At 36.4% G+C, this 22,102-nt stretch overlaps 4 protein-coding genes across 4 annotated transcripts; 2 read left to right on the top strand and 2 right to left on the bottom strand.

Moving 5' to 3' along the window:
- The first annotated feature begins 4,217 nt into the window (after nucleotides 1-4,217).
- On the top strand, nucleotides 4,218-6,752 carry LOC118487984 (tetraketide alpha-pyrone reductase 1-like). The gene is made up of 6 exons (XM_035984931.1): nucleotides 4,218-4,484; nucleotides 4,576-4,745; nucleotides 4,828-5,019; nucleotides 5,768-5,933; nucleotides 6,015-6,201; nucleotides 6,387-6,752. The coding sequence occupies exons 1-6, from the start codon at nucleotides 4,367-4,369 to the stop codon at nucleotides 6,532-6,534; spliced, it is 981 nt and encodes a 326-aa protein (XP_035840824.1). The 5' UTR covers nucleotides 4,218-4,366; the 3' UTR covers nucleotides 6,535-6,752.
- On the bottom strand, nucleotides 6,597-9,672 carry LOC110918211 (notchless protein homolog). Its single transcript, XM_022162557.2, has 13 exons — nucleotides 9,419-9,672; nucleotides 9,054-9,135; nucleotides 8,890-8,979; nucleotides 8,668-8,793; nucleotides 8,399-8,526; nucleotides 8,119-8,318; nucleotides 7,930-7,993; nucleotides 7,735-7,845; nucleotides 7,517-7,654; nucleotides 7,295-7,437; nucleotides 7,161-7,215; nucleotides 6,990-7,046; nucleotides 6,597-6,872 (listed from the first exon to the last, which is right to left on the bottom strand). Exons 1-13 carry the CDS (start codon nucleotides 9,575-9,577, stop codon nucleotides 6,789-6,791), a joined length of 1,437 nt encoding a protein of 478 aa, XP_022018249.1. The 5' UTR covers nucleotides 9,578-9,672; the 3' UTR covers nucleotides 6,597-6,788.
- An 8,584-nt stretch (nucleotides 9,673-18,256) lies between these two features.
- LOC110918208 lies at nucleotides 18,257-19,442 on the top strand. The gene has a single exon (XM_022162555.2). The coding sequence runs from the start codon at nucleotides 18,346-18,348 to the stop codon at nucleotides 19,261-19,263; it is 918 nt and encodes a 305-aa protein (XP_022018247.1). The 5' UTR covers nucleotides 18,257-18,345; the 3' UTR covers nucleotides 19,264-19,442.
- Nucleotides 19,443-20,169: 727 nt separating this feature from the next.
- LOC110920091 (glutathione S-transferase T3-like) lies at nucleotides 20,170-21,326 on the bottom strand. Its single transcript, XM_022164327.1, has 3 exons — nucleotides 21,077-21,326; nucleotides 20,268-21,001; nucleotides 20,170-20,178 (listed from the first exon to the last, which is right to left on the bottom strand). Exons 1-3 carry the CDS (start codon nucleotides 21,324-21,326, stop codon nucleotides 20,170-20,172), a joined length of 993 nt encoding a protein of 330 aa, XP_022020019.1.
- Nucleotides 21,327-22,102: the final 776 nt, after the last annotated feature.

The raw sequence follows: 22,102 nt of genomic DNA, 5'->3' as shown, positions 1-22,102 counted from the left end.
AAACTGAATTACTTTAATGTTGATAGGTATAAAGATAGCAAGTCTGCGGATCCCCTACCTTACTATGTATCAAGGGCAAAGGCGGAAAGCCTAGGCATTCACTTTACTCCGATGGAGGTAACCATCAAGGATACTACAGAAAGCCTCAAGGAGAAGAACTTACTAAGCTTCTAGAAAACCAGATGTAAATGCATGCATAGGTTGGTTGGAAGACAATGATGGGTTTGATTCAGTTATGGTAACATAGATAAGGTTTGTTGTACTATTTGTGAATTTCCCAAGTTCTTTATGAGATTCTAAAACTTTAAGAGGGTGTTTGGGGTTGAGTTTTGAAAATAGATTATGCGTTTTGAATAATCAGAATCAGATAATTAGCTGTAACAAAACGTGCTGCAGAAAGATAGTGTTTGGATTTGATTATGTTGTTTGATATCACAATAATCAGATAATCAACTATTTGAGTGTTTGGCAAATATATATATATATATATATAGAGAGAGAGAGTTACGATCTTGTAAAAAAGGCCTAAAGTGTGAGAAGGGTAAGAAAGAATCTCAGCCATTAGATCTTTTAATCTAATGGTTGAGATCAATATGGACCAAATTTTAAAATATTTTTGTTAATTTGGACTGAATTGAAATATCTAGGGGCAATTGTGTCTTTTTATCTTCATTTTGTAAATCAAAATTCCTGCAATTTCGTGAGAATCTCTCATACATTCCCAATTTTTCTCTCTCTCTCTCTCTCTCTCTCTCTCTTCTTCCATATTCAATCCTCAATAAAAAAACCATCGATCTGGTTGCCGGCATCAGAAACACCGCTGAAATCGTAGTCTTCTGCCATTATCGATCTGGTGCGGAACACGAACCCTCACCACCACCGTTCCTGTTCGTATTGCTACACCGGAGTCACGATTGTCGCTCCTGTTAAAGCTATCGCCTTTGCCTCTGTGTTTCTGATTGTTCGCCGGTTAGTCGCCGGAGACAGTGACGGACTGGCGGAAATCTCTTTGCCGGTCTGATCTGAATGGTGTTATTTTCTTTTTCTGAATTGTGTTATATTTATTTACTGAATGGTGTTATATTCTTGTACTGAATGATGTTATATTATTTACTGAATGGTGTTATTTTGTTTCTGAATGGTGTTATTTTATTTTTCTGAATGGTGTTATATTTATATACTGAATGGTGTTATATTCTTGTACTGAATGGTGTTCTATTATTTACTGAATGGTGTTATTTTGTTTACTAAATGATGTTATTTTTTGTTTACTGGATGGTGTTTTTTGTTTCTGAATGGTGTTATTTTATTTCTGAATGGTGTTATTTTGTTTCTGAATGGTGTTATTTTGTTTCTGAATGGTGTTATTTTTTGTTTACCGAATGGTGTTATATCTTGTACTGAATGGTGTTATTTTGTGTACTGAATGGTGTTATATTTTTTTTTACTGAATGGTGTTATATTTTTTTGTAAAAACACCATGAATTGAATTATGAATTTATTTAAAACACCATGTCATGAACATGCTCTGATTCTGTAAATGATGCAAAAAAAAATTAAAATGAATGATGTTATGGACGGTTATAAGTCCTTAAATCAAAGATTTTCTCTCTCCAAATCCTTAAATCAAGGATTACCATATTTGAATTTGTTAATGCATTAACAATTATACCCTTTTCAATTAATTTAGATCTAATGGTTGAGATTCTTTCTTACCTTTCTCACACTTTTGGTCTTTTTTACAATAACCCCATCCTATATATATATATATATATATATATATATATTGATCTCTACAAAACGTAAAAATCAGTTTTTGGATTATCACGTTTTTCTGCAGTAAGGGGTGACCTACTTTTGGATTATCACGTTTTGATCTCTACAAAACGTAAAAACACAGTTTTTTTTTATTTTTTACCAAACACTCAAAGTAGATTTTTTGCGATTTCAAAACACAATAACCAAAAAATCAGGTTGAAAAAGCAATCCCAAACACCCCCTAAATGATGTTGATGAGTTAGTTTGAAAACACTTGAGAAATGGGAGCAATATCAATATTATTTCTGTATAAATGCCCAAAAATATCAAACGTTATCAAATAAACAGACCCCACGTGACTGCGAAAAGCGGCAACAAATTTCCCAGTAATTCCATTCCATAACTTGACAGATTTGTCAAACGAAGCACTTGCAATCCATTGCCCGTCATGCGAAACATGATTTACCAGTTGTTAAAAGAAGAAAAATTCAAGAAAATGATGGGTTGCCTTGGCAGATTTCTATCATTCACCTTCACTCCACCAACACCGCCCTTCACCTTCACTCCACCACCTCTGCCTTTCACCTCCACTCCGGCGGCAACTCCTGATCCCCCCAGCACTCTACCTAGAATTCCTTATCCCCCCGCGAATTTCAAAATTCATTTTCCTGCTTACACCTCACCACCCCTAAGTTCGCCCCAACAGAAGTTTGTTTACATTTCCCTAAGTTTGCTAACCCCCCCCCCCCCCCCCCAGTTCGTTTGTGTAACGCCCCGAAGTTCATATTTTAACTTTTACGTCCATTTAAAATTTTGGCATTAGGTCTATTGACTAAAAATAACTAACCAAGTTAATTATTATAGTATTCAACGGACATTGGTAGCTTTGGGAGATGGAACCAGGTTCGCTGAACTCATTATATCGCTTTTGAACCAAACCATGTATGAGGTGGTCAGACCTGGTGAGAGCTCTCGGAGCTGGGTAATTCTGAAGGAAGTGTCAACGTCAATAAATGTTTACGAAAAGTTGTTGATGGGCACTACACTGTTGCGGTTAAAGTTTTATGCTCTTCAGGGGCACCTCTCGGTACTGCTACTATAAGGCCGTTAGTGGATAAGCACCCTATCCTGCCCTCGCCAGATTTACCTGTCTTAATACTTACAGATCCCCCCTTATTTGTGGAAGTCGATTGTGTCCTGGGGTGCCTTAAATCCTTCCCCAAAGGGACTTCTTATGGGAGGGACGGGCTGAGGGCCCAACACATTCTTGGCATCCTTTGTGGAGAGAGGTCTGTGATCGCTTCTGGCTTACTTAGATCTATTACCAAGGTGTTCAATGGGTGGTTGGGGGGCAATGTCCCAGGGCCTTGGCGGAGTTTGTTGCATATGCCCCCTTACGCCGCTGCTCTAGCCGGACAATGGTATTAGGCCTGTTGTCGTGGTCGTTTTTCTGAGGAGATTGGTTTCTAAGGGGAAAGTCGTGCACGGAGTGTTGGTCGCGCACAGCATTTATCAATGTCGAGGAACCAGTGTTTTGTTTTCGGTAGAATTAAATTTGCTATATATAAAAGGGGATTGTGCGCGGCTTGTTTTCCATTTACACGTCATTCTTACATAGTTCCCTTTATTTCAATTATGTTGATTGACATTTATAAGTTGTTAAAAAAATTAGTGCTTTTAGCTTTCTTTTATATATTTTTTTATTGATAGTTTTTGGTGGGAATGTATGAAAAAGTTGTTAATTCTGTTAGCAGTACTATTTTTGCTAAATTTGGCTATTTTAAACCGTTTATTTACCAATTTGTTTTTGCTAAATTTGGCTACTTTATACTCTCTCATACTCTCATCATATTCTAATGCTATTTTGAGAATATCCCTCCTTATTCGGTTAGAAATATAAATACTACTTTTGCTAAATTTAGCTATTTTAATCAAATTATTTATCAATTCATATTACATCTCTATCTCTAAAAGAGACAGACTTTTAATTATTGAAGACATATTGTAACTAGTTTTCAGAACTTTTGACCTAAATTAAGATCGAAATTAAAATAATAATTATTAATTTTCTTTGCGATAAATGATTTCTTTCAAAACTCGCTTTAAGCTCTAAAAATAAGGTTTAGTAAAAGGCAGTTTTTTTTTACCAATGGGGTGGTGGTCAATTGCCAAAGGCAAAGCCTTTAAAACACTTTGGGAGGGGAGGTCTTGGGTTGAACTCTCACAGACAGTAGGGAATAAAAGAAAATTGCCGTTCAAAAAAAAGTAAAAGGCAGTTTTTCGTTTCTACTCGCTATAAGCTCTAAATAAGGTTTAGTAAAAAGCAGTTTTTCTTTTCTAATTATGTAATAATTATACTTTAAACTTAATTTACTATTGTTAAATAAAATATAAACATTATGTTATATCATTTCTGGGTTATAAATCACATGTTATTATAAAGACCATGAAAAATACACTAAGAGTCAAAATAACATAATATTATAAATTTATAATATAACTTATTGTATTGTTTTGTATTTTAGAACAAATGTATTGATTCCCGTGCTACTGCTACTGGAGAGTCCACCACCACCAACTTATCCACTAACTCCAAAGTTTGAGACAGATGGATGGAGAAGGGAAGGTGGTTTGTGTTACAGGGGCATCTGGCTACATCGCTTCGTGGCTCGTTAAGCTCTTGCTTGATCGTGGCTACACCGTTCATGCTACTGTCCGATCTCTCGGTCACTCTCTTCCACCATCTTATTTTGGATTTCAATCTGTTTTAGTATCAGTTTGGATCAATCCTAATAATTCTAGTAAAATACGTTGCAGATGATCCGAAAAAGACACAACATCTGCTTGCTCTTGATGGAGCTAAAGAAAGACTATCTTTGTTTGAAGCTAACTTGACTGCAGAAGGATCTTTTGACTCTGCAGTTGATGGCTGTGTTTGTGTCTTTCACACAGCATCTCCGGTTCTACTTTCAGTTGACGACCCACAGGTCAACCTTTCATCATTCTTTTTGTATTAATTATAAAGAGATTGGTATAAATATTCCTCAAAAAAAAATCATTTTCCATCAGGCACAACTTATAGATCCTGCAGTTAAGGGGACACTTAATGTTCTTAAATCAGCTGCAAAGGTTCCATCTCTCAAGAGAGTGGTGTTGACTTCTTCAATGGCTGCGGTAATGGTTCGCTCCGGACATCCGGAGCATGGTTTTGTGATGGATGAAACCTGGTTTTCAGATCCATCACTTTGTGAGCAAAAAGAGGTAAACTTTCATCTCAACTTGGCATAAATATGTAAACTTTTTTTTTTTAACGGACAAAACGAATAAAAGCCCGGCTACCCAGGTAACCCAATGGCAAAAGGAACCCCATACGCCCGCGATATAGCTGACAGCTGGGTAGCCCACCATATCCATTACGGGGAAAACCTGTCGCCCGAAGGGCCACTGCGGTAAAACCCGGTTGGGATCGGATTTGAACTTGAGACATGTGGTCTTCAGCCCAAATCTTCACTTCTCCCCCAAATGCCAGTTGAACTAAAGCTCATTGGCTTAAATATGTAGTAACCTTGGTTTAGAAAAGCGGGAAGCGCACAAATACGACGATGTCTAAAACTGAGGCGCAAAGCGCAAAAGCGGTGAGCTTTTCGTACGCAAGGCGCAAAGTGGTTATATAAATTATTTTATATATCCATAGGTTTTTAGCATCCCCTACCTTTGATTTAGCTAAAATTAAGCTTTAAATATGTTTTAAAATGAAAAAAACTGAAATGTACCGCATAAAAAGCCTATTGTACAACACTCAGCTGCACATAAACACCCCATGTACAAAAGGCGCGCGCCTCACCTGCGCCTCAGGTCAAATTTTAGGCTAAAAAGTGTGCCTCTGCCTTTTGTACACCTTGCGCCTTATGTCACACAAAGCGATTTGGTTTGCGCCTTAGGTCGCCTTGCGCCTAGGCACGCTTTTTTAAAACAAGGTAGTAACTAATCAACGTTTTTGTAATTTCAGTTGTGGTATCATCTTTCGAAGACCCTGGCTGAGGATGCTGCGGTTAAGTTTGCAAAAGATAATGGTTTTGATTTGGTGGCTATTAATCCTGGATTTGTGATCGGTCCCATCTTACAGCCAACTCTCAACCTTACCTCTGAGGGCATTATGGAGTTGATAAAGAGCAGTAATCGTTGCTTACAAGTGGTATTCATATGTATTAATTATAGTTTATGTTGTGTAAGTGGTTTGATTTATATATATCCAGGAAAAGAAGTGTTTTCAGACGGAATTTATAGACTTGTTGATGTGAGAGATGTTGCGACGGCACATATTTTAGCTTTTGAGAACCCGGAAGCTAATGGTAGATACTGCATGGTTGGTAAAGTGGTCCGATCTTTAGAGATCATGAAGATTGTAGATAAACTATACCCGGGCCTTGTCCATTCTGAAAGGTAAACACATTTTTTTTGAACGGTGACTTTCTTTTTGAGTGACCCAATGTCAGACCGCCTAATCGGCGGCCCTAGCCAAGTCTGCCAAGACTTACGTTGTCTTAACCGGGCCCGCGCTAGGTTGACCAGACTTGTTCCAGGTGGCAATATGCAACTCAAAATCCAGATTACTTTAATGTTGATAGGTATAAAGATGGCGAGTGTGTGGAACCCGTACCTTACACTGTATCAAGGGCAAAGGCGGAAACTCTAGGCGTTAAATTTACTCCAGAGGAGGTAAGCATAAAGGATACTGTCGAAAGCCTCAAGGAGAAGAACTTACTAAGCTTCTAGAACACCAGATGAAATGCATACATGGGTTGTTAAAAGACTGTAATAGGTTCGATTCGAGGATGGGCAAATAAATAAAGTTCTTTGTGAGCTACTTCAAAACACTATATAATGTTCATGAGTTTGTTTGAAAACAATGGAAACATGTAACTAAGAACGTAAAGTGTTTGATGCTTAATAATGAAAAACAACCCATAGGAGAGCAATAGACGGTTCATGTACACCTTGATATACATACAAAAAGCTTTCTTTACTTTTTAACCCATCCATAGCTTCAGAACTCTATCCCGACCACCCGATGCTACTTTCTCACCATCTGGACTCCAATCCACAGCAAAAACCTTTAAAAATCGAAAGAAAAAAAAAACAAATGATAATTATTATCATCTTGTTGAAATGACCTTTATTCTTGTTAACCTTCTTTTTTAAAAAAAACAAAAAAAAATAATAATAATGACCTCATCTTCATGACCAGGAAGGTCTTGCTTCAATTTCTGTGTCCTCACATCCCAAACCTAAATAAATAACATGTTTAAGATCGTAACAAATTAAAACGGTGCTCGTAAATTTATAGAATTGATCTGGATTATTCATTATTTATAATCAATTATGAACAAAATTAATGTTACCTTCAAGGTAGAGTCCTTGCTACCACTCAAGAGAAGCCTGCTGTCAGCAGACCAACTGCACAAAACCATACAACACTTGAAAAACGAAAGCAATATTAATATTATTTCTATATAAACGCCACGAAAAATCATACCATATCTGATAAACAGGCCCCACGTGACCACGAAAGGCAGCAACAAACTTCCCGGTAATTCCATTCCATAACTTGACAGATTTGTCAAACGAAGCACTTGCAATCCATTGCCCATCAGGCGAAAAGTAAACATGATTTACAAGCTGCAAAAAGCAGAAAGATTCAAAAGGCCATGTAAACTTCAAAATAGATTTTAACGTGAATTGAACTATTGAAGTTTACCTGTTGATGACCTGTCATTCGGGTTTTTGGGTGCTTGCTGACAGACGGTTCCCACAGAAACATGGTGAAATCATCACTACCGGAAACTAACCTTTCGGGAGCATTACCCTTCATTTTGTTGTATCTTTCTAAAGCCGCCTGATGCGATAACGAAATAAAACTTTATATCTACGTTTTGCTTTTTAAAGAGAATTGATATTTACAAAATGAAAAATTACCGTCTTCATTTCTTCTGGAGATGAATACTGTTTACGTGTGTGATCAAAAGCACCGGTCCGAAGAACGTACTCCGTGCTTAATGCTAGAGAATTCACCCAATGCCCATGACCCTGTATTTCAAAATACGATAGCATTATTGAAATAATATGATTATTGTATTCATTATTATACATCATTACTCATAAAAATTATACCTTTAATTCACGAATCAACTTTCCTTGAGTAGTCTCCCATACTTTAATCGTACAGTCTTGAGATCTGTGCCATGAAGATATATTATAACTAAATATTCTTGGTTGTCGTTTCGGTTTATTGTTTATATAAAAGTGTTGGTATTATTTTAATTATGGGACCAAACAATTACAGTTTGAAATAATATATACCCTGTATATATGAATCCATCTCCACCCCATTTTACGCAAGTTACTGCAAGAGTGTGACCACTAAGACATATAACACTTCTCCTTAATGTAACATCCCATATCCGTGCATCGCCGTCTTTGCTAGAGGTGACAAAGCGACGACAAGGCGAGCTGAGGTGTACCGGTTCCCATGATATACCGGTTATCCATTTTTTGTGACCCTAAAATTTGTAAAAATATATATTAAATAACTAATCAGAATTCTTTTTGAATTAGTTAAAGATAGTTACAAAGATCTTACAGTGAGCAGATTGCCAGACGGTTTCCCGGTCAATGGGTTCCAGCATTGAAGTTCTCCAGACTTGCTTCCACTAACAAGATGCTTACCGTCCGGTGACCATGCGATACAAAGAACCCAATTCTTGTGCCCTAAATAGGTATATATAAAATATGAGAATTAAACATCTTGAATTATTAGTACGGAGTTGCAATAAGTTTCCAGATTATGTTAACAGCAATTACAGACCAAGTTAAAAATTGAATTTTTTGATACATAAATCAAAATCTAACCTGTACAAGTGAACATGGGTGTTTGGGTATTCAAGTCCCATAGCCGGACAGTTGTGTCACCTGAACCACTAGCCAAGTGTTGTCCATCGGGACTAAAAGCAACCGAAAGTACAGCCTCTGTGTGACCTACGAGAACAAATTTTCCAAAAAAAATATGTATTTTTCATCACATAAAAACAAAAAAAAAAACTAAAAAAAATCCACAAAATATAATAAATATACCAGCAATTGTAGAAGAACAACGACTAACAGGACGGATCCGGAACACTGCCTGCGGCTGATACACTATTGTAACTACCTTCTCCACCGAAACTGAAAAAAGTCGAAACAACATTTAACGATTTAGCAACCGTATCATACTTACATTCCCATAATGTTCTGTTTACCTTTATTCTTCTGTAAATATTCTCCGAGTTGTAAAACAAGCTCATGGTCCGATATATAAAACGCATACGGTAGCTTTTCCTCCTGAAAGAACCATAAATTCACAGTCTTGATTGATATTTATGGAAATTGAAAACATATAATCTATAAGAAACCATAATTAAAAAATAAATTTCACTACTACAATAAAGTGATTGCTGCCAATTTCAGTGACAAATACATTCCTAAAAAACACAAACACAAAGTATTCACAGCTTGACATTAACTCAAGTACATCAAATCAATATAATAGATTAATAGCTACCAAAATTTAAACATAAATATCTTCAAAACTAATTCACAATGAGTTAATTGAGAGAATTCTTACATTATTGAGGAGCTTGTTAACCATCTGTTGAAGCTCCTTAGGGCCAACACTTTGAGGAAGATACATGGATGCACCCAGTGGGGTTCCTTCAGGATCGGATAATTGACACATGACGTTGTTAGTTAGCTCCTTTGATGCTTCCCCTGGTTCAACCTCCATTTTTCGAGCTGAATTTGATAGAGAAGAAGGGTGTGTTTGGTTTTAGGGTTTTGGGCAGGGTTTAGTTGTTTCTGAAATAGTTGACTCCGATAGTTGAAGTGGAAATTTTTTTTTTTTAAACTGGAATTTTGTTAAATGTTTGTTAGAAAAAAGATCAAACAGCCCACTCAAGCCCAAACTAATGAAATATACTAAGGTAGCGTTTACTAATGAAATATACTAAGGTAGCGTTTGTTTCATGGAATGGAATGGAATGGAATTAGGAAGTTTTTCTTTGTAAAATTGATCTTGGTTGGGGGAGGGAGGAATTTGAAATCCCATGAATTTCTCTAATCAATGAAATTTGTGACTATTTCAACATTCCTTAGAAATCTTTCACTCTAATGAAGGAATGGAATGAAAAGTTGAAATAGTCACAAATTTCATTGATTAGAGAAATTCATGGGATTTCAAATTCCTCCCTCCCCCAACCAAGATCAATTTTACAAAGAAAAACTTTCTAATTCCATTTCATTCCATTCCATGAAACAAACGCTCAACAAGACATAGTCACATATAGTGGTGCACAGGAAACCCGAACTTGGAACCGGATTCGGAAAAAAAAACCTGGAATTGGGTATTACAAAACCCTGGTTTTTTATACCCGAACCCGACCATACCCATAGGGTAGAGACCGGGTATTCATATCTGATCAAAAACCCAAACGCGGAACCGGGTTTTTTTGTACTTGGTTTTTACCCGGTTTTATAAATACCCGGTTATATGGATTGGATGTATTTTCAAAAAAAAAACATGGATTAGAATCTAGTCTTATCTATGTTTTTTTAGTCTTTGTTATTTTATCTATGTTTTCAAGAATTAAGACTTCTAGTTCTTATGATTTAAGAAAATTATGTATGCAACTTAATGTAATCTTCTTTAATTATTGGGTTTCTAAGAATTATGTATACAATTTGATGTAATCTTGTTTAAAAAGGTCATTAAATTTGAATAAGCTAAACTATCCACTAAAACATATAAAGAAACATTTAATACCCAGTCGGGTTTTTTAATACCCGGTGTGGGTTTTTTGCCAACCCGATGCATACTCGAACCCTACCCGATGCATACCCGAACCCTACCCGAACCTGGAAATAGGGTATTATAATACCCGGGTTTATAAAACCCGACCCGGACCCTACCCGGACCCGGGTATATAGGGTATACATTTTTTTGTAGAAAACCCGGACCCGGACCCGGACCCGACTCGGTTTTTAAAAAAAACCCGATTTTTAAAACCCGATCCTACCCGAACCCGGTTCCATACCGGAACCGGTTTAAAAAAAAACCCGATTTGTGCACCACTAGTCACACGTGTTATATGTGTATAAAATTGATATAATTCGAATTGGACCGGATCAGTTTGGTGCGGTTCAAAACTCTCAAGCTTGTGAATTCAAGCTGAGAGTGAAATTCAGAATTCAGTTTGGATAACGACTTCATTCAAATACTCGAAACTAGAGTTCAAGTTCTTGAATTATGTTAGATTCAGAATTCAGGAAAAAAGAAGATAGCGTTAAAGGGATAAGAAAAACATAAAAAGAGATTGGTTTTGGATATATGGATGTGTAAAAGTGGTTTAGCCGACTTTACCAAAAGTGGAACGTCCCGTCACACTTCTTAGCTAACATTGAGTAAACTGTTATTTTAGTCCCTGAGGTTTGATCATTTTTGGCAATTTAGTCTAAAATTCAAACTTTTTGCATCTGGATTCCAGTGGATTCAGTTTATTGTCATTTTGGTCCAAAAATAAATCAGCTCATATTTCTCAAATTAAATTCTGCTATTTTGTTAGTTTCCTCAGTGGCAAAATGGCCATTATATAGAAAATTTATATAATATATAAACTCTGCACTCTCTCTCTCTAAACACCCATCCGTCTCTCTCTCTCTCTCTCTCTCTTCTCTCTCTCTCTATCACAAGAACACCCCTCTGTCTCTCGCTCCTCTCTCTCTATCACAAGCTCAATGGTGGAGACGACGGTGGATGTTAATGGTAAAGACGATGTCGGTGGTGGATGTTAATGGTGGAGACGGTGGTGGATGATAATGGTAGAAGCGGTGGTGGATAATAAAAGGGGCGACATTGATGTGGAACTTGGATCTGTTTTTTGTGTGAAATTTGGATCTGAGATTAGCTATGCCTCTTCTCACCTCAAGGTTTGTCCATGTTTATGTTTCTTGAATTCTTTATCTTATCCCGTTCATCTTTCCCCTCATTTAGATTCTAATGTCCGTAGGTTGATTTGCAGACAAATTGTTTGCTTCTGTTTATGTTTCTTCATCTTCGTCTCTTCCTGTTTGTTTCCGGTTTCGGGGACTGGGGATGCTGATTCGCTGGTAATGGTTGGACATATTAAACTTGGGAAACAGTGCAGTGGAGGGTTGACGGTGACGAAGATCAGAAGCTCCGACGAGATTAGCTATGCCCCTTCTCACTTCAAAGTTTTGGCGATGGTGAAAATGTGTTGTAGTACAGTGGAGGGTAGTGTAGTGGAGGGTTGACGGTGACCCACATTTTTTCTGGCCAGTTGTTCAGATCTGAGATTAGCTATGACCTTCCTTCAACTCCCATCTTTTTCCCTTTTTTCAACTCCGAATAGGTATGTTGATCGGTTGTTTGTGGTGGTGATGGTGGTTGAATAGATCGGAAAGATTTAAAAAATTAACCGGAGATTAGAGGTCGTGGTGGCGGTGGTTGAACAAATCTGAAAGAATGGCAGCTGACAGGTTATTCGTGGCAGCGACTTTGTGGTGGTGGTGGGTTTAGTACCCAACGGTGGTGTGGCGGGGCTGCAGGGTGAAACAGATCCACTTTTAATTAATAATAATGCCCATTTTGCCCATGAGGAAAAGGACAAATAGCAGGATTTAATTTGAGAAATATGAGCTTATTTCATTTTTTGGACCAAAATGGCAATAAAACTAAAACCACAAGGACCTAGATGCAAAAGGTTTGAGTTTTGGACTAAAGTGGCAAAAGTAACCAAACCTCAGAGACCAAAATGGCAGTTTACTCTTTTTTAAAAGTTACACTTTAATGATTTTAAATTTTTAAATATATTTATAAAATTAGTTTACTAACTTTTAATTTAAAAAAAAAACCTTTTTCGAAATAATCTTTTAATAATTTTTATTTTTTAGTTTTTTTTACTAAATAAGTTTTTTTATATTTTTGGCTTTTTTGAAGTATTGATAATAATTAGAACAAAAACATTTTTAATATCACATTTGGCATAATTGATAAGAATTAAAACAAAATATTTTTAGTCTCACATTTGGCATAAGATCACGGGAATCTTGCGCTGAAGTCATTCCTAATTTACTCCTTGTTTATGTTCTATATATTTTTTTGTGGGTGAATCACATTTTGTCACACTCTAACTTTTGCGAAAGCGTATTATGTGTGACTTGCTTAATATCATTGCATTCAATTATAACAAATAACTATATGATTAAGACCATGATGTTCCTCCATTAATACGATTCAAAATAATACAAACCACATTGTTTAATTCCAACCAACGACTCCAAGTTTAACTTACAACCCATTGAAATAGAAACAAGTTCCATAAAGGACTTTAAACAAAAGACATAGATAAATTAAGGCTTTGATTCATGTATCTTATCAAGGATAAGATACACGATTCAAACCCTTCCAAAAAGGATGACATCATATCTTGTAAATACATCTTGAAACTTTGAAACGCCTGCCAGATCCACATTAGTTTCCTGAAATATATGTAGTTCGAAAACATCAACAAAAGTTGAGCAAGTTCATGTGTTTTGTATGTGTGCACGAATAACCTTGTAAACATTTGTATGTATGTCTTTGCAAACCGGTATGAAAGCGTATATAAACAGATTAATTAATGATTTGCAAGGTCATTAATATGTGTGCAATGGTGCAGGAAGGCTCAAACCTTTGCGTATTTCGTACCGGGCCACCCGGCTGGAACGACATAGTCACTACATGCGGCCAACTCGCGGACCGATATGTGGGGCTCGCAACACCCAAATAGATCCATCACTCATGCCCATCGGTCCTTATACAAGGATTAATGGTCTTAAGTTAACGCCTACCCATTCACATGATCTAACAGTTCATTCCTTAGCTAACCATACCATTTGTAATCATCGAAATATTTGTAACATGTATTTCACCCCCGAAGTTATAAAACTGAAAACAGTTAAAAGAAAAGGGGGACAAGAACTCACTGTTTTGCGTTCTTCGATCTAGTAACTCAAGCTCTTTTCCACGGGTCGTTCAATTACCTACACACGTGCTATGCTCTATTAGACGGCTAGGTCGTGTAACGACTTAGTTGTTTTGTTAAGACTTAGTACCCTTTGAGTTACATGTTGGATGTATATTATATTATTCCAAAGTATATGATTATTGGTTAAAATAATAATATTTTAACTTAAATTATATTTATTAATTATTTGGAATATTTGTTAAAATAATATATTTTTGACTTATATCATTTTGTAATCCTTGATGAATATTACTCAAGTATGGGTAATATATACTTGTGTATTTTATACTTGTATACTTTTATACTTGTGTATTTTGCCAAGTATTGGTGGCGTATTCCGGTGCGTATTTGTACGTATGACTATACTTATTTTATTGTATTTATTAAGTATTTCATACTTAATTTTGTATTAAATTTTCCGGAATATTACTTTTAGACAACTAAATCACCAAACTTATATTCTAAAAATATATATATTTTAAGAGAATTTTTATAGAAAAATAACTATAACTTTACTTGGCAAAAATAATATACTTTCATATAACCCTCAAAAATAATATATTTTCAAGATTAACATAGAGAATATTTATATTTCAAATTTCCACCCAAAATAACACGCTCTTGATTTGTTTAAGAAAATATATATTTTTCTTCACTCAAAAATAATATATTTTCTATTTGACAAAAATGATATATTTTTGTAATACTTGTAAAAATCATATTTTCCGATTCTTTGGTTTCCAAAATACAATTCAACTCATTTGTCGAAATATATGAATTTAATTCCGGAATATATATATATATATATATATATATATATATATATATATATATATATATATATATATATATATATATATATATATATATATATATATATATATACAGTCCATAGTCCTTTGTCCAGTTTGTCCAATATTCGGGTATAAATTATATATTCACTTTCTTGGAATTTTGGTAATATTTTGTATTACAATTTTGGTATTTTGGTGTGTTATATTATTTTCAAGTTTCTAAAATAATATAACTAATACACATAATACACAAGTAACACACAAATGGTGACATCTAAATATATTTTCCTAAATATATACTTAGTCACTTTAATTAATAAAAAATCAACCTCCAATATTTGTAATTTTGTAATAAAAATTATGGCAAGTTTTTATATGAAAACCATGGTAAAAATTTATTTGTAAACACTTGTTTAAAAATATTTTTCTAAGTGTTTAATTTCTACAAAAATTTTGTCATAGTTTCCCCTTAAAAATGGAGGTTTCCATGCTTTAAAAGCATATCATTTTCTTTTAAAAATTCACCGCCAATCATCATCAATTCAATCAAGACTTACCATGAGCCAAAAATATGCAAACTACACTATGACATGAACTTGAAAGTTTGTAAAAAATTTTAGTAACTTCATATGTTGTTTAGTAGGTTTAGTTACCCTTAAAAACATGGTTTATATTTTATAAAACTCATTCTTGTGATTTTTAGTTCTTTACAACTTTTATAAAGATTTTCTAAAAATGATTCTTTTTGTATTCTTCTTGCTACAAACATTTTTCTAGCCTTGATTTAGCACTAAAAACATGTTTAACTTCTTTAAAAACCATGATCATGTAAATATTGTAATAAACTTTGTTCCCTTGAAAAGATTATTTTTGAAATCATCCATTTTCAAGACTTATAACATGTATCTATAATCATCATACACAAAAACAAGCTTATATTCAAGTTCATGTTCCACATAAAGGATGATCTTTACTAATTTCAAGAGATTCATCCTCATACTTGCTAGATCATGTGTTTAATCACAATCTAGCAAGCTTCTTATGATGATCAACATCATAATCACAAAAAAATCAACAATCAAGTATCATACATACACTAAAACATCTTAGATTCTTATGTTATTAAGCTTTATGTGAATGATCATCTTCATGTTTCTTTGAGATTCATTAGATTAGCACATTACATAATCTTTTAACCACTAAAATGAGAAGCAAAATCAAGTTGTAAGGAGCTTACTACTAGCTCTATGGCTATGGAAGAAATCAAGATGAAGATGATAGTGAACAAGGTTGATAAAAGCTCTTGGTGATGGTCCTTCAAGTTCCAATGCCTCCTAGCTTCTTAACTATGTTCCTTGCACCTTAGGATCTCCTTAGAATGCTTGAATGTTGGATGAAAATGGATGTGTTGTGCGTGTGAGGTTAGGCCGAGAACAAGAAGAGAAGAAGGGAAGTGAGGGTGTTGTTGAAATGGTGAAATGAGTTTGTAATGTAGACTTGTGGTTATTTAAAAAGAACTTCCAACAAGAAAATGTCTAATGGGTCTTATGTTCACAAAGCGTCCACCAAATCAAATAAATAATGCAAGAAAATCAAGGTGGTGGGACCACCTTGATGACCATTGAATGGGGGGGGGGGGGGTATATGGTTGGGATGTGATGATAAGTTAAGCATATTAGTTAGATTCTAAGTATATCGGTTAGTATTATATGTGTTTAGTGTTTGTAGGATATGTTATGATGTTCGGCGACCATAACTACCTCGGAAATGTTAAAACAATGCTTCTAGTGAAAATTTGGTGTTTCGGGTAGTGTCCGGTTGTTCGGTTGGTTACCGGTTCGTTAAAGTGCTAAACTACGCAGTTTAGTGTGCTTTATGTTCCCTTTTATGACAGTTTTGATTCCCGACACTTAGGAAAGCATTCTGGACCATTAAACCATAATTCTGCATTATATTTTGTTGTTAAAAAGCTGATTTTTGCTGAAATATGCAGAATTCTGCAGTTTTTGTGAGTTTTAGGCACTTTCCGGCACTTAAACTATCACTAGGAAGACAGTTTTATGATCCTTACTTTCCTACACACTATACTAGTGCAACTCTTGGTTTCGGGCTCATTCTGTGTCTTAACATCATGTCTGTCTCAGTACTGAACTCCCGTCCGTACTTCTAGTTTGTCTGATAACTGTGCTAACTTCGTTTTCGTGCACTAATTGAATCATATTGTGTTGCATGTAAATGTAAATATGACAAGAAATCATGCAACATGAAATGCACTTGTATGTATATAACAGTAAGCAGAAAATCATTCATGTCATTGATCCGAATTAGGCACAGTCATTAAGATACAAGTTACTGTTTAATTATTGTACGGATACGGAAAATTGACAGTTGTCACCAGTGGCGGATCTTGCCCGTTGAACATGACAGGGCCGAAAGACACGGGCACTAAAAAAAGTCCAGACAAGCCCGGACCAAACATAGTATATATAAAAAAATTTCGATCGAAATGCGAAAAATTAGCACTACGCCTGAAAAACTTGCCCGGGCCATGGCCCTGCCATGGCTCTTCTAAGAACCGCCCTTGGTTGTCACACATTTGGCATAAGATTACGGGAATCTTGCGCTAACGTCATACCTAATTTATTCTTTGTATATGTTCTATACATTTTTTTGTGGGTAAATTACATTTGGCATAAGATTACGGGAATCTTACGCTGATGTCATGCCTAATTTACTCCTTGTATATGTTCTATACATTTTTTGTGGGTGAAAGAAATACAAAATTTTATAAAAATAAATAAATAAGTATTATTTAATTAAATAGAGATGTATATGGTGAATAAAAGATAAAAGAAAATTAGGTATAAAGATGTTTTTTTAACTAAATTAGAGGGATGAGGGTCGTATGTCATTTTGTTAATATGATAACACATCATACAACCTGTATGATTTATAAGCACACCTACTTGCACGCCGCATATAAGACATTATTGTTTGTACTTTTAGCCACTTTAACACTCGTATGACACCGTATAATCCCTTAGAGCATCCCCATTAAGTCATTTTCGAGGATATTTTTCAAGTTTTTGTCACGTCATCCGTTTTTACTATTGTGGTGATGGTTTTTAGCAGTTGTATCTTGGGGCTGTTTTTATACAAAAACACCAAAAAAAACATTTTAGCGTGGGACCTGTGCACTTTTATTATATAATATAGATAGAGAAAATAAGTGGTGTGAACGAGACGAGTGGTTAAAATTTTAAACCGTGGTGATAATGTGAGTATGTGACAATCGTTTAAGATGTTCTATATTTATTTATCGGTTGGATTTTGGTGTTTTTTAAAAGATGGGTGTTTTTACTTTGTGGTAGTGACTAGTTTTTTAAGTTCGTTGTTGCGGATGGTGTTACTGAGCATACGATCATACAGCCGTATGAAGTGATTGACTTGTGGTTAATACTTCAGTGGTTCAGTACCAAAACATATAAATCAATCATAAAATTATTTTTATATACACATATATATATAAAGAATAAAAGCACTAATCCGTACAAAGATTCCTAGGTGTACAAATAGCGACTGATGCTTAATCATCAGTTCATCACCCAATCATCCCATATTCACAGCCACCACCAAACTTATATCCTTGTCATACAACAACCACATGAAACAATAACATGATCACCACCTCATCCGCCATCACCACCGCCGGTAGAAATAGAATCACTACCACTTTCTACCACCATGGTTTCACCAAACCGGCAGCTTACTTCCTCATCATCCTCTTATCATATTACCTCGGCTACTTATCAGCTCTCTCAAAGAACCCATCATATAACCCACACCACCACTACACCACCACAAACATAACCACTGATATCGACCACTACAACTTCCAAACTCACTGTGCTGACCCGGTTCCACCCGAACTCATTCGCCAAACAATCCTAAACCGAATCTTCAACGGGTCATCTCCTTATCAAGATTTCCCACAAGCCCACATCAAACCACTCTTGCGCCACAAATGGATCAAAGGTTGGGGCTCAACCGGGCTCGTGTTCAAGAACTTGATCAACAAAGTCCAACCCAAAACCATAATCGAAATCGGCACCTTCCTTGGTGCCTCGGCTATCCACATGGCCGAGTTGACTCACCAACTCGGCCTCCAGACTCAGATTCTTTGCATAGATGACTTTCGAGGCTGGCCGGGCTTACCAAACCGGTTTCAAGACATTAAAATGATAAATGGTGACACAATGTTGTTGTACCAGTTTATGCAAAATGTGGTTTCTGTGAATGCAAGTGAGAGTGTTGTATTTTTACCTTTTTCGACTGGGTGGGCTCTTGAGAAGTTGTGCGAGTGGGGCGTGTTTGGGGACTTGATTGAAATTGACGCAGGTCATGATTTTCATTCGGCTTGGTCGGATATCAATCGGGCTTATAAGTTACTGAGGCCAGGTGGGATTCTTTTCGGGCATGATTATTTTACTGTCGCGGATAATAGAGGTGTTAGAAGAGCGGTCAATATGTTTGCCCGGGTTAATGGGTTTCGGGTCAAGGCCGATGGCCAACATTGGGTACTTAACTCGATCTAAGTCCTGAACTAGTGGAAATAAGTCACGCATTTGTGATGGAGATTGTAATCCCGTATTTATTCCGAATACAATTTTATATTGAAACGTATATAAAACTAAACACGTTAAATTATATAAAACTTTAAACTGGTAACTATAATTTGTATTGTTAGACGAATCTACTGCTTTCTATTATTAACGACATGGTATTATTGAATGCTGAGGTGTATATGTGTATTATTTTTTTAATTTGGCACATTTTCATCGTTCTAAACACGTTGTTAAACAAAATAAAATGTGGAAGTTATAGGTTATTGGACTTACTTTTTGACTACCAGGTTAAGGTTTGTTGTTTCTTTTTTTATTCATATAAAATTAGGGGGAGCGGGGCACAATCGGTAACCCCTTGCGAGGACCGTTGTTGCCGCTCGGTGGTGGTGCCGCCATCCAGGCGGTGACAGATTTTGGGGGGCCAAATCGGTGGGGAGTCACCGAAGAAAGGAAGGAGAGAGGGAACTGATGGACCAATGAAAATTTTTCTTTTCTTTTTTTTTTAATAAAAAAACAATTCCCCTAAGAGGGGTGCACCCCGTACGTTTTTGGACAAGAGGGAAGTTATAGAGGGGAAATGACATGACAACGTATGATTGGGTTAAAAAAAGTTTTCACACACCTAAGACTAAAGGGTATGGTGAGGTCCATCCCCACGAGGATGGGCCGCCACCTAGGCGCCACATCACCGGCTCGTGGGGGATGGGTCTCCTTCACTTTTGAGGGGGGTGGAGGATGAGGCCCCACCTTAATATTTTATTATTTCCTATGTTTTTTTTTGTTAATTTAATAAAAACATTAAAAATTACAACATAAAACAACCTAAATAAATTCATTTCATAACATTAAAAAAATTACATTTCCTAAAAATAAAAATTAGTAATCCTAAAAACGAAAAACATAAAAAACGAAAAAAAATTACGATACGATACGATAAAAAAACTAAACAACCTACGACGTCCATTTTTTTTCACCTCTTCCTTCATCCTCCGATAAACCTCGCGTTCATCCTCCGGAACCGAGTCGAGATCCAACCTCATAATCCTAAAATCTTCCGCTCGAGCATAGTCGGCCGACACGGTTTTCTTGTGAGTATATTTTTCTGCCTCGAACTCTTTGAACGTACGGGATTCGTTTATCAAGTCGTCCATTTTTAACGATGCCTTCTCGCCCCCACCTCCACTCGAGCCGCCACCTCCACTCGAGCCGGCCCCTTTTCGCTTTCCGGCCGCTTCTTTTTTTGGTTTGTCCCTCCCAGTGGGACGTTCCGACTCGTGAACGGGCAACGCATCCTCGTCATCTTCCGGGTTGTCGTTTATGTCGATTTGACAACGAGCGGTGGAGCCTCCCGCACTATAACTTCCGGACTCGGAAGTTTTAGTGCGTTTGGCCGTTGCAACCTCATTTGGAACCGACTTCCATTTTTGTTCTTTCCTTACAACGTTCCATGCTCGGAAGTGCGGGAAAGGCGTTGAATTTTGAGAGTCCCACTTGGCGATAGCAAGGTTAAGGATGTCCTCGTCGTTACTCCCGCTAGGAGGAGAAAGGTAAATTTGGTTATAAATCTGGTTAAAGGCGTTGACGACCTTGATCATTTTACGCCACTTGCCCGAGACGGATTCGATGTCACGAGCCGGACCATGCTCCATAATCGTGTTAAATCTATCCGTTGTCTTCTTCCAAAAACTACTACCCGTTTGGTTGTTTCCTAAATTTTAAAAAATATTGCATTAGTAAAAAAAAATAAATGTTTTAAAATTTAAATTAAAAGTTTGGTTCATACCGACTATCGGGCAAGTAGAGGACTTAACAAACGCCATTGCTAGTGCCTCCTCTTCTACTTTCGTCCAAGGTCTCCCATTTGCTCTCGATTTTGTTGCGGTTTCGGGTTCAACCTTCTTTCCCTTCCCCTTGTTTTTTTTGCACGTGAGCTCTTGCGGTGGTGATTCGGGGACGACTTCTTCATCATCATCGTCAAGTTGAACCGGGGGTTGCGATTGCGATTGGAGTTGTTCAAACGTGTTGCGTTGCATGATTTGTTGGAGCGCTTGTTATTGTTGAATGTGTTGAAGTTGAGACATTTGTGAGAAGGCGTTGGGTGTTTGTTGGAAACCCGAAAACGGAAATTGCGAAGCCCCCCACGAAGGATCCATAGTCGGAGTGTAAGCGGGACTCGAAAAAAAATTAGGTTGGTTCGGATTGGGATTATTCGGGTTTAGGTTGTTTGGGTTGAGGTTGTTTGGGTTGAATGGATTCATGATTAGAGCAAATTGTATAAAAAATATGGAGTGTTTTTATAAAAAAGGAAGAGAATTGGAGAAGAATGGGAGTAGAATGGGAGAGAATGGTATAAAAAAGGATGAGATTGTGGTATTTATTTAAAATGAAAATAATTTTTTTTTATTAAATATGCCGTTAAACAACGGCTATAAAATTCAAAAGAGGAGCGGCGATCCCGGCTGTGAGGTGCCAGGTGTGACGAGCCGAGCCTCGGGGGGCGGTGTGGGGGACCGGCGCCGGTCCTAGTCGGACCTCAGCCGGCCCCCATACCCTCTAGCCTAATTAGGGGTGCCCCTTCACCCTTAGCCAATTAAACAGTCACACATGCTTTATCTTTTTTCTTATTCATGTAAAATTAGCCAATTAAACTAAACAGTCACAGATGCTTTAATAGTATATGTAAGGTAAATGTACTTAAAAGGGGTGCGAGCATTCATATTTTATAATTGATATAAAATTAGTCAACTAAACACTCACACATGCTGCTAATGGGGTGGTGGTAGGGCAATTTTCAAATAAAAACCACTAT

Source organism: Helianthus annuus, chromosome 16 (assembly GCF_002127325.2).
Source record: "Helianthus annuus cultivar XRQ/B chromosome 16, HanXRQr2.0-SUNRISE, whole genome shotgun sequence".
Classification (NCBI taxonomy): Eukaryota; Viridiplantae; Streptophyta; class Magnoliopsida; order Asterales; family Asteraceae; genus Helianthus; species Helianthus annuus.
The sequence above is the reverse complement of the archived record's forward strand: the minus strand, read 5'-3'. Positions and strand labels throughout refer to the sequence as shown.

What these genes read in the sequence shown, in the direction of transcription:
- LOC118487984 (XM_035984931.1), top strand. Translation starts at nt 4,367, where the DNA reads ATGGATGGAGAAGGGAAGGTGGTTTGTGTTACAGGGGCATCTGGCTAC. An exon ending in TTTCAGTTGACGACCCACAG is followed by an intron (nt 4,746 to 4,827) that starts GTCAACCTTTCA and finishes ATTTTCCATCAG; the next exon opens with GCACAACTTATAGATCCTGC. An exon ending in CACTTTGTGAGCAAAAAGAG is followed by an intron (nt 5,020 to 5,767) that starts GTAAACTTTCAT and finishes TTGTAATTTCAG; the next exon opens with TTGTGGTATCATCTTTCGAA.
- LOC110918211 (XM_022162557.2), bottom strand. Translation starts at nt 9,577, where the DNA reads ATGGAGGTTGAACCAGGGGAAGCATCAAAGGAGCTAACTAACAACGTC. An exon ending in TTAACAAGCTCCTCAATAAT is followed by an intron (nt 9,136 to 9,418) that starts GTAAGAATTCTC and finishes TGGTTCTTTCAG; the next exon opens with GAGGAAAAGCTACCGTATGC. An exon ending in ATATTTACAGAAGAATAAAG is followed by an intron (nt 8,980 to 9,053) that starts GTAAACAGAACA and finishes GACTTTTTTCAG; the next exon opens with TTTCGGTGGAGAAGGTAGTT.
- LOC110918208 (XM_022162555.2), top strand. Translation starts at nt 18,346, where the DNA reads ATGATCACCACCTCATCCGCCATCACCACCGCCGGTAGAAATAGAATC.
- LOC110920091 (XM_022164327.1), bottom strand. Translation starts at nt 21,326, where the DNA reads ATGCAACGCAACACGTTTGAACAACTCCAATCGCAATCGCAACCCCCG. An exon ending in CTCTACTTGCCCGATAGTCG is followed by an intron (nt 21,002 to 21,076) that starts GTATGAACCAAA and finishes TTTAAAATTTAG; the next exon opens with GAAACAACCAAACGGGTAGT.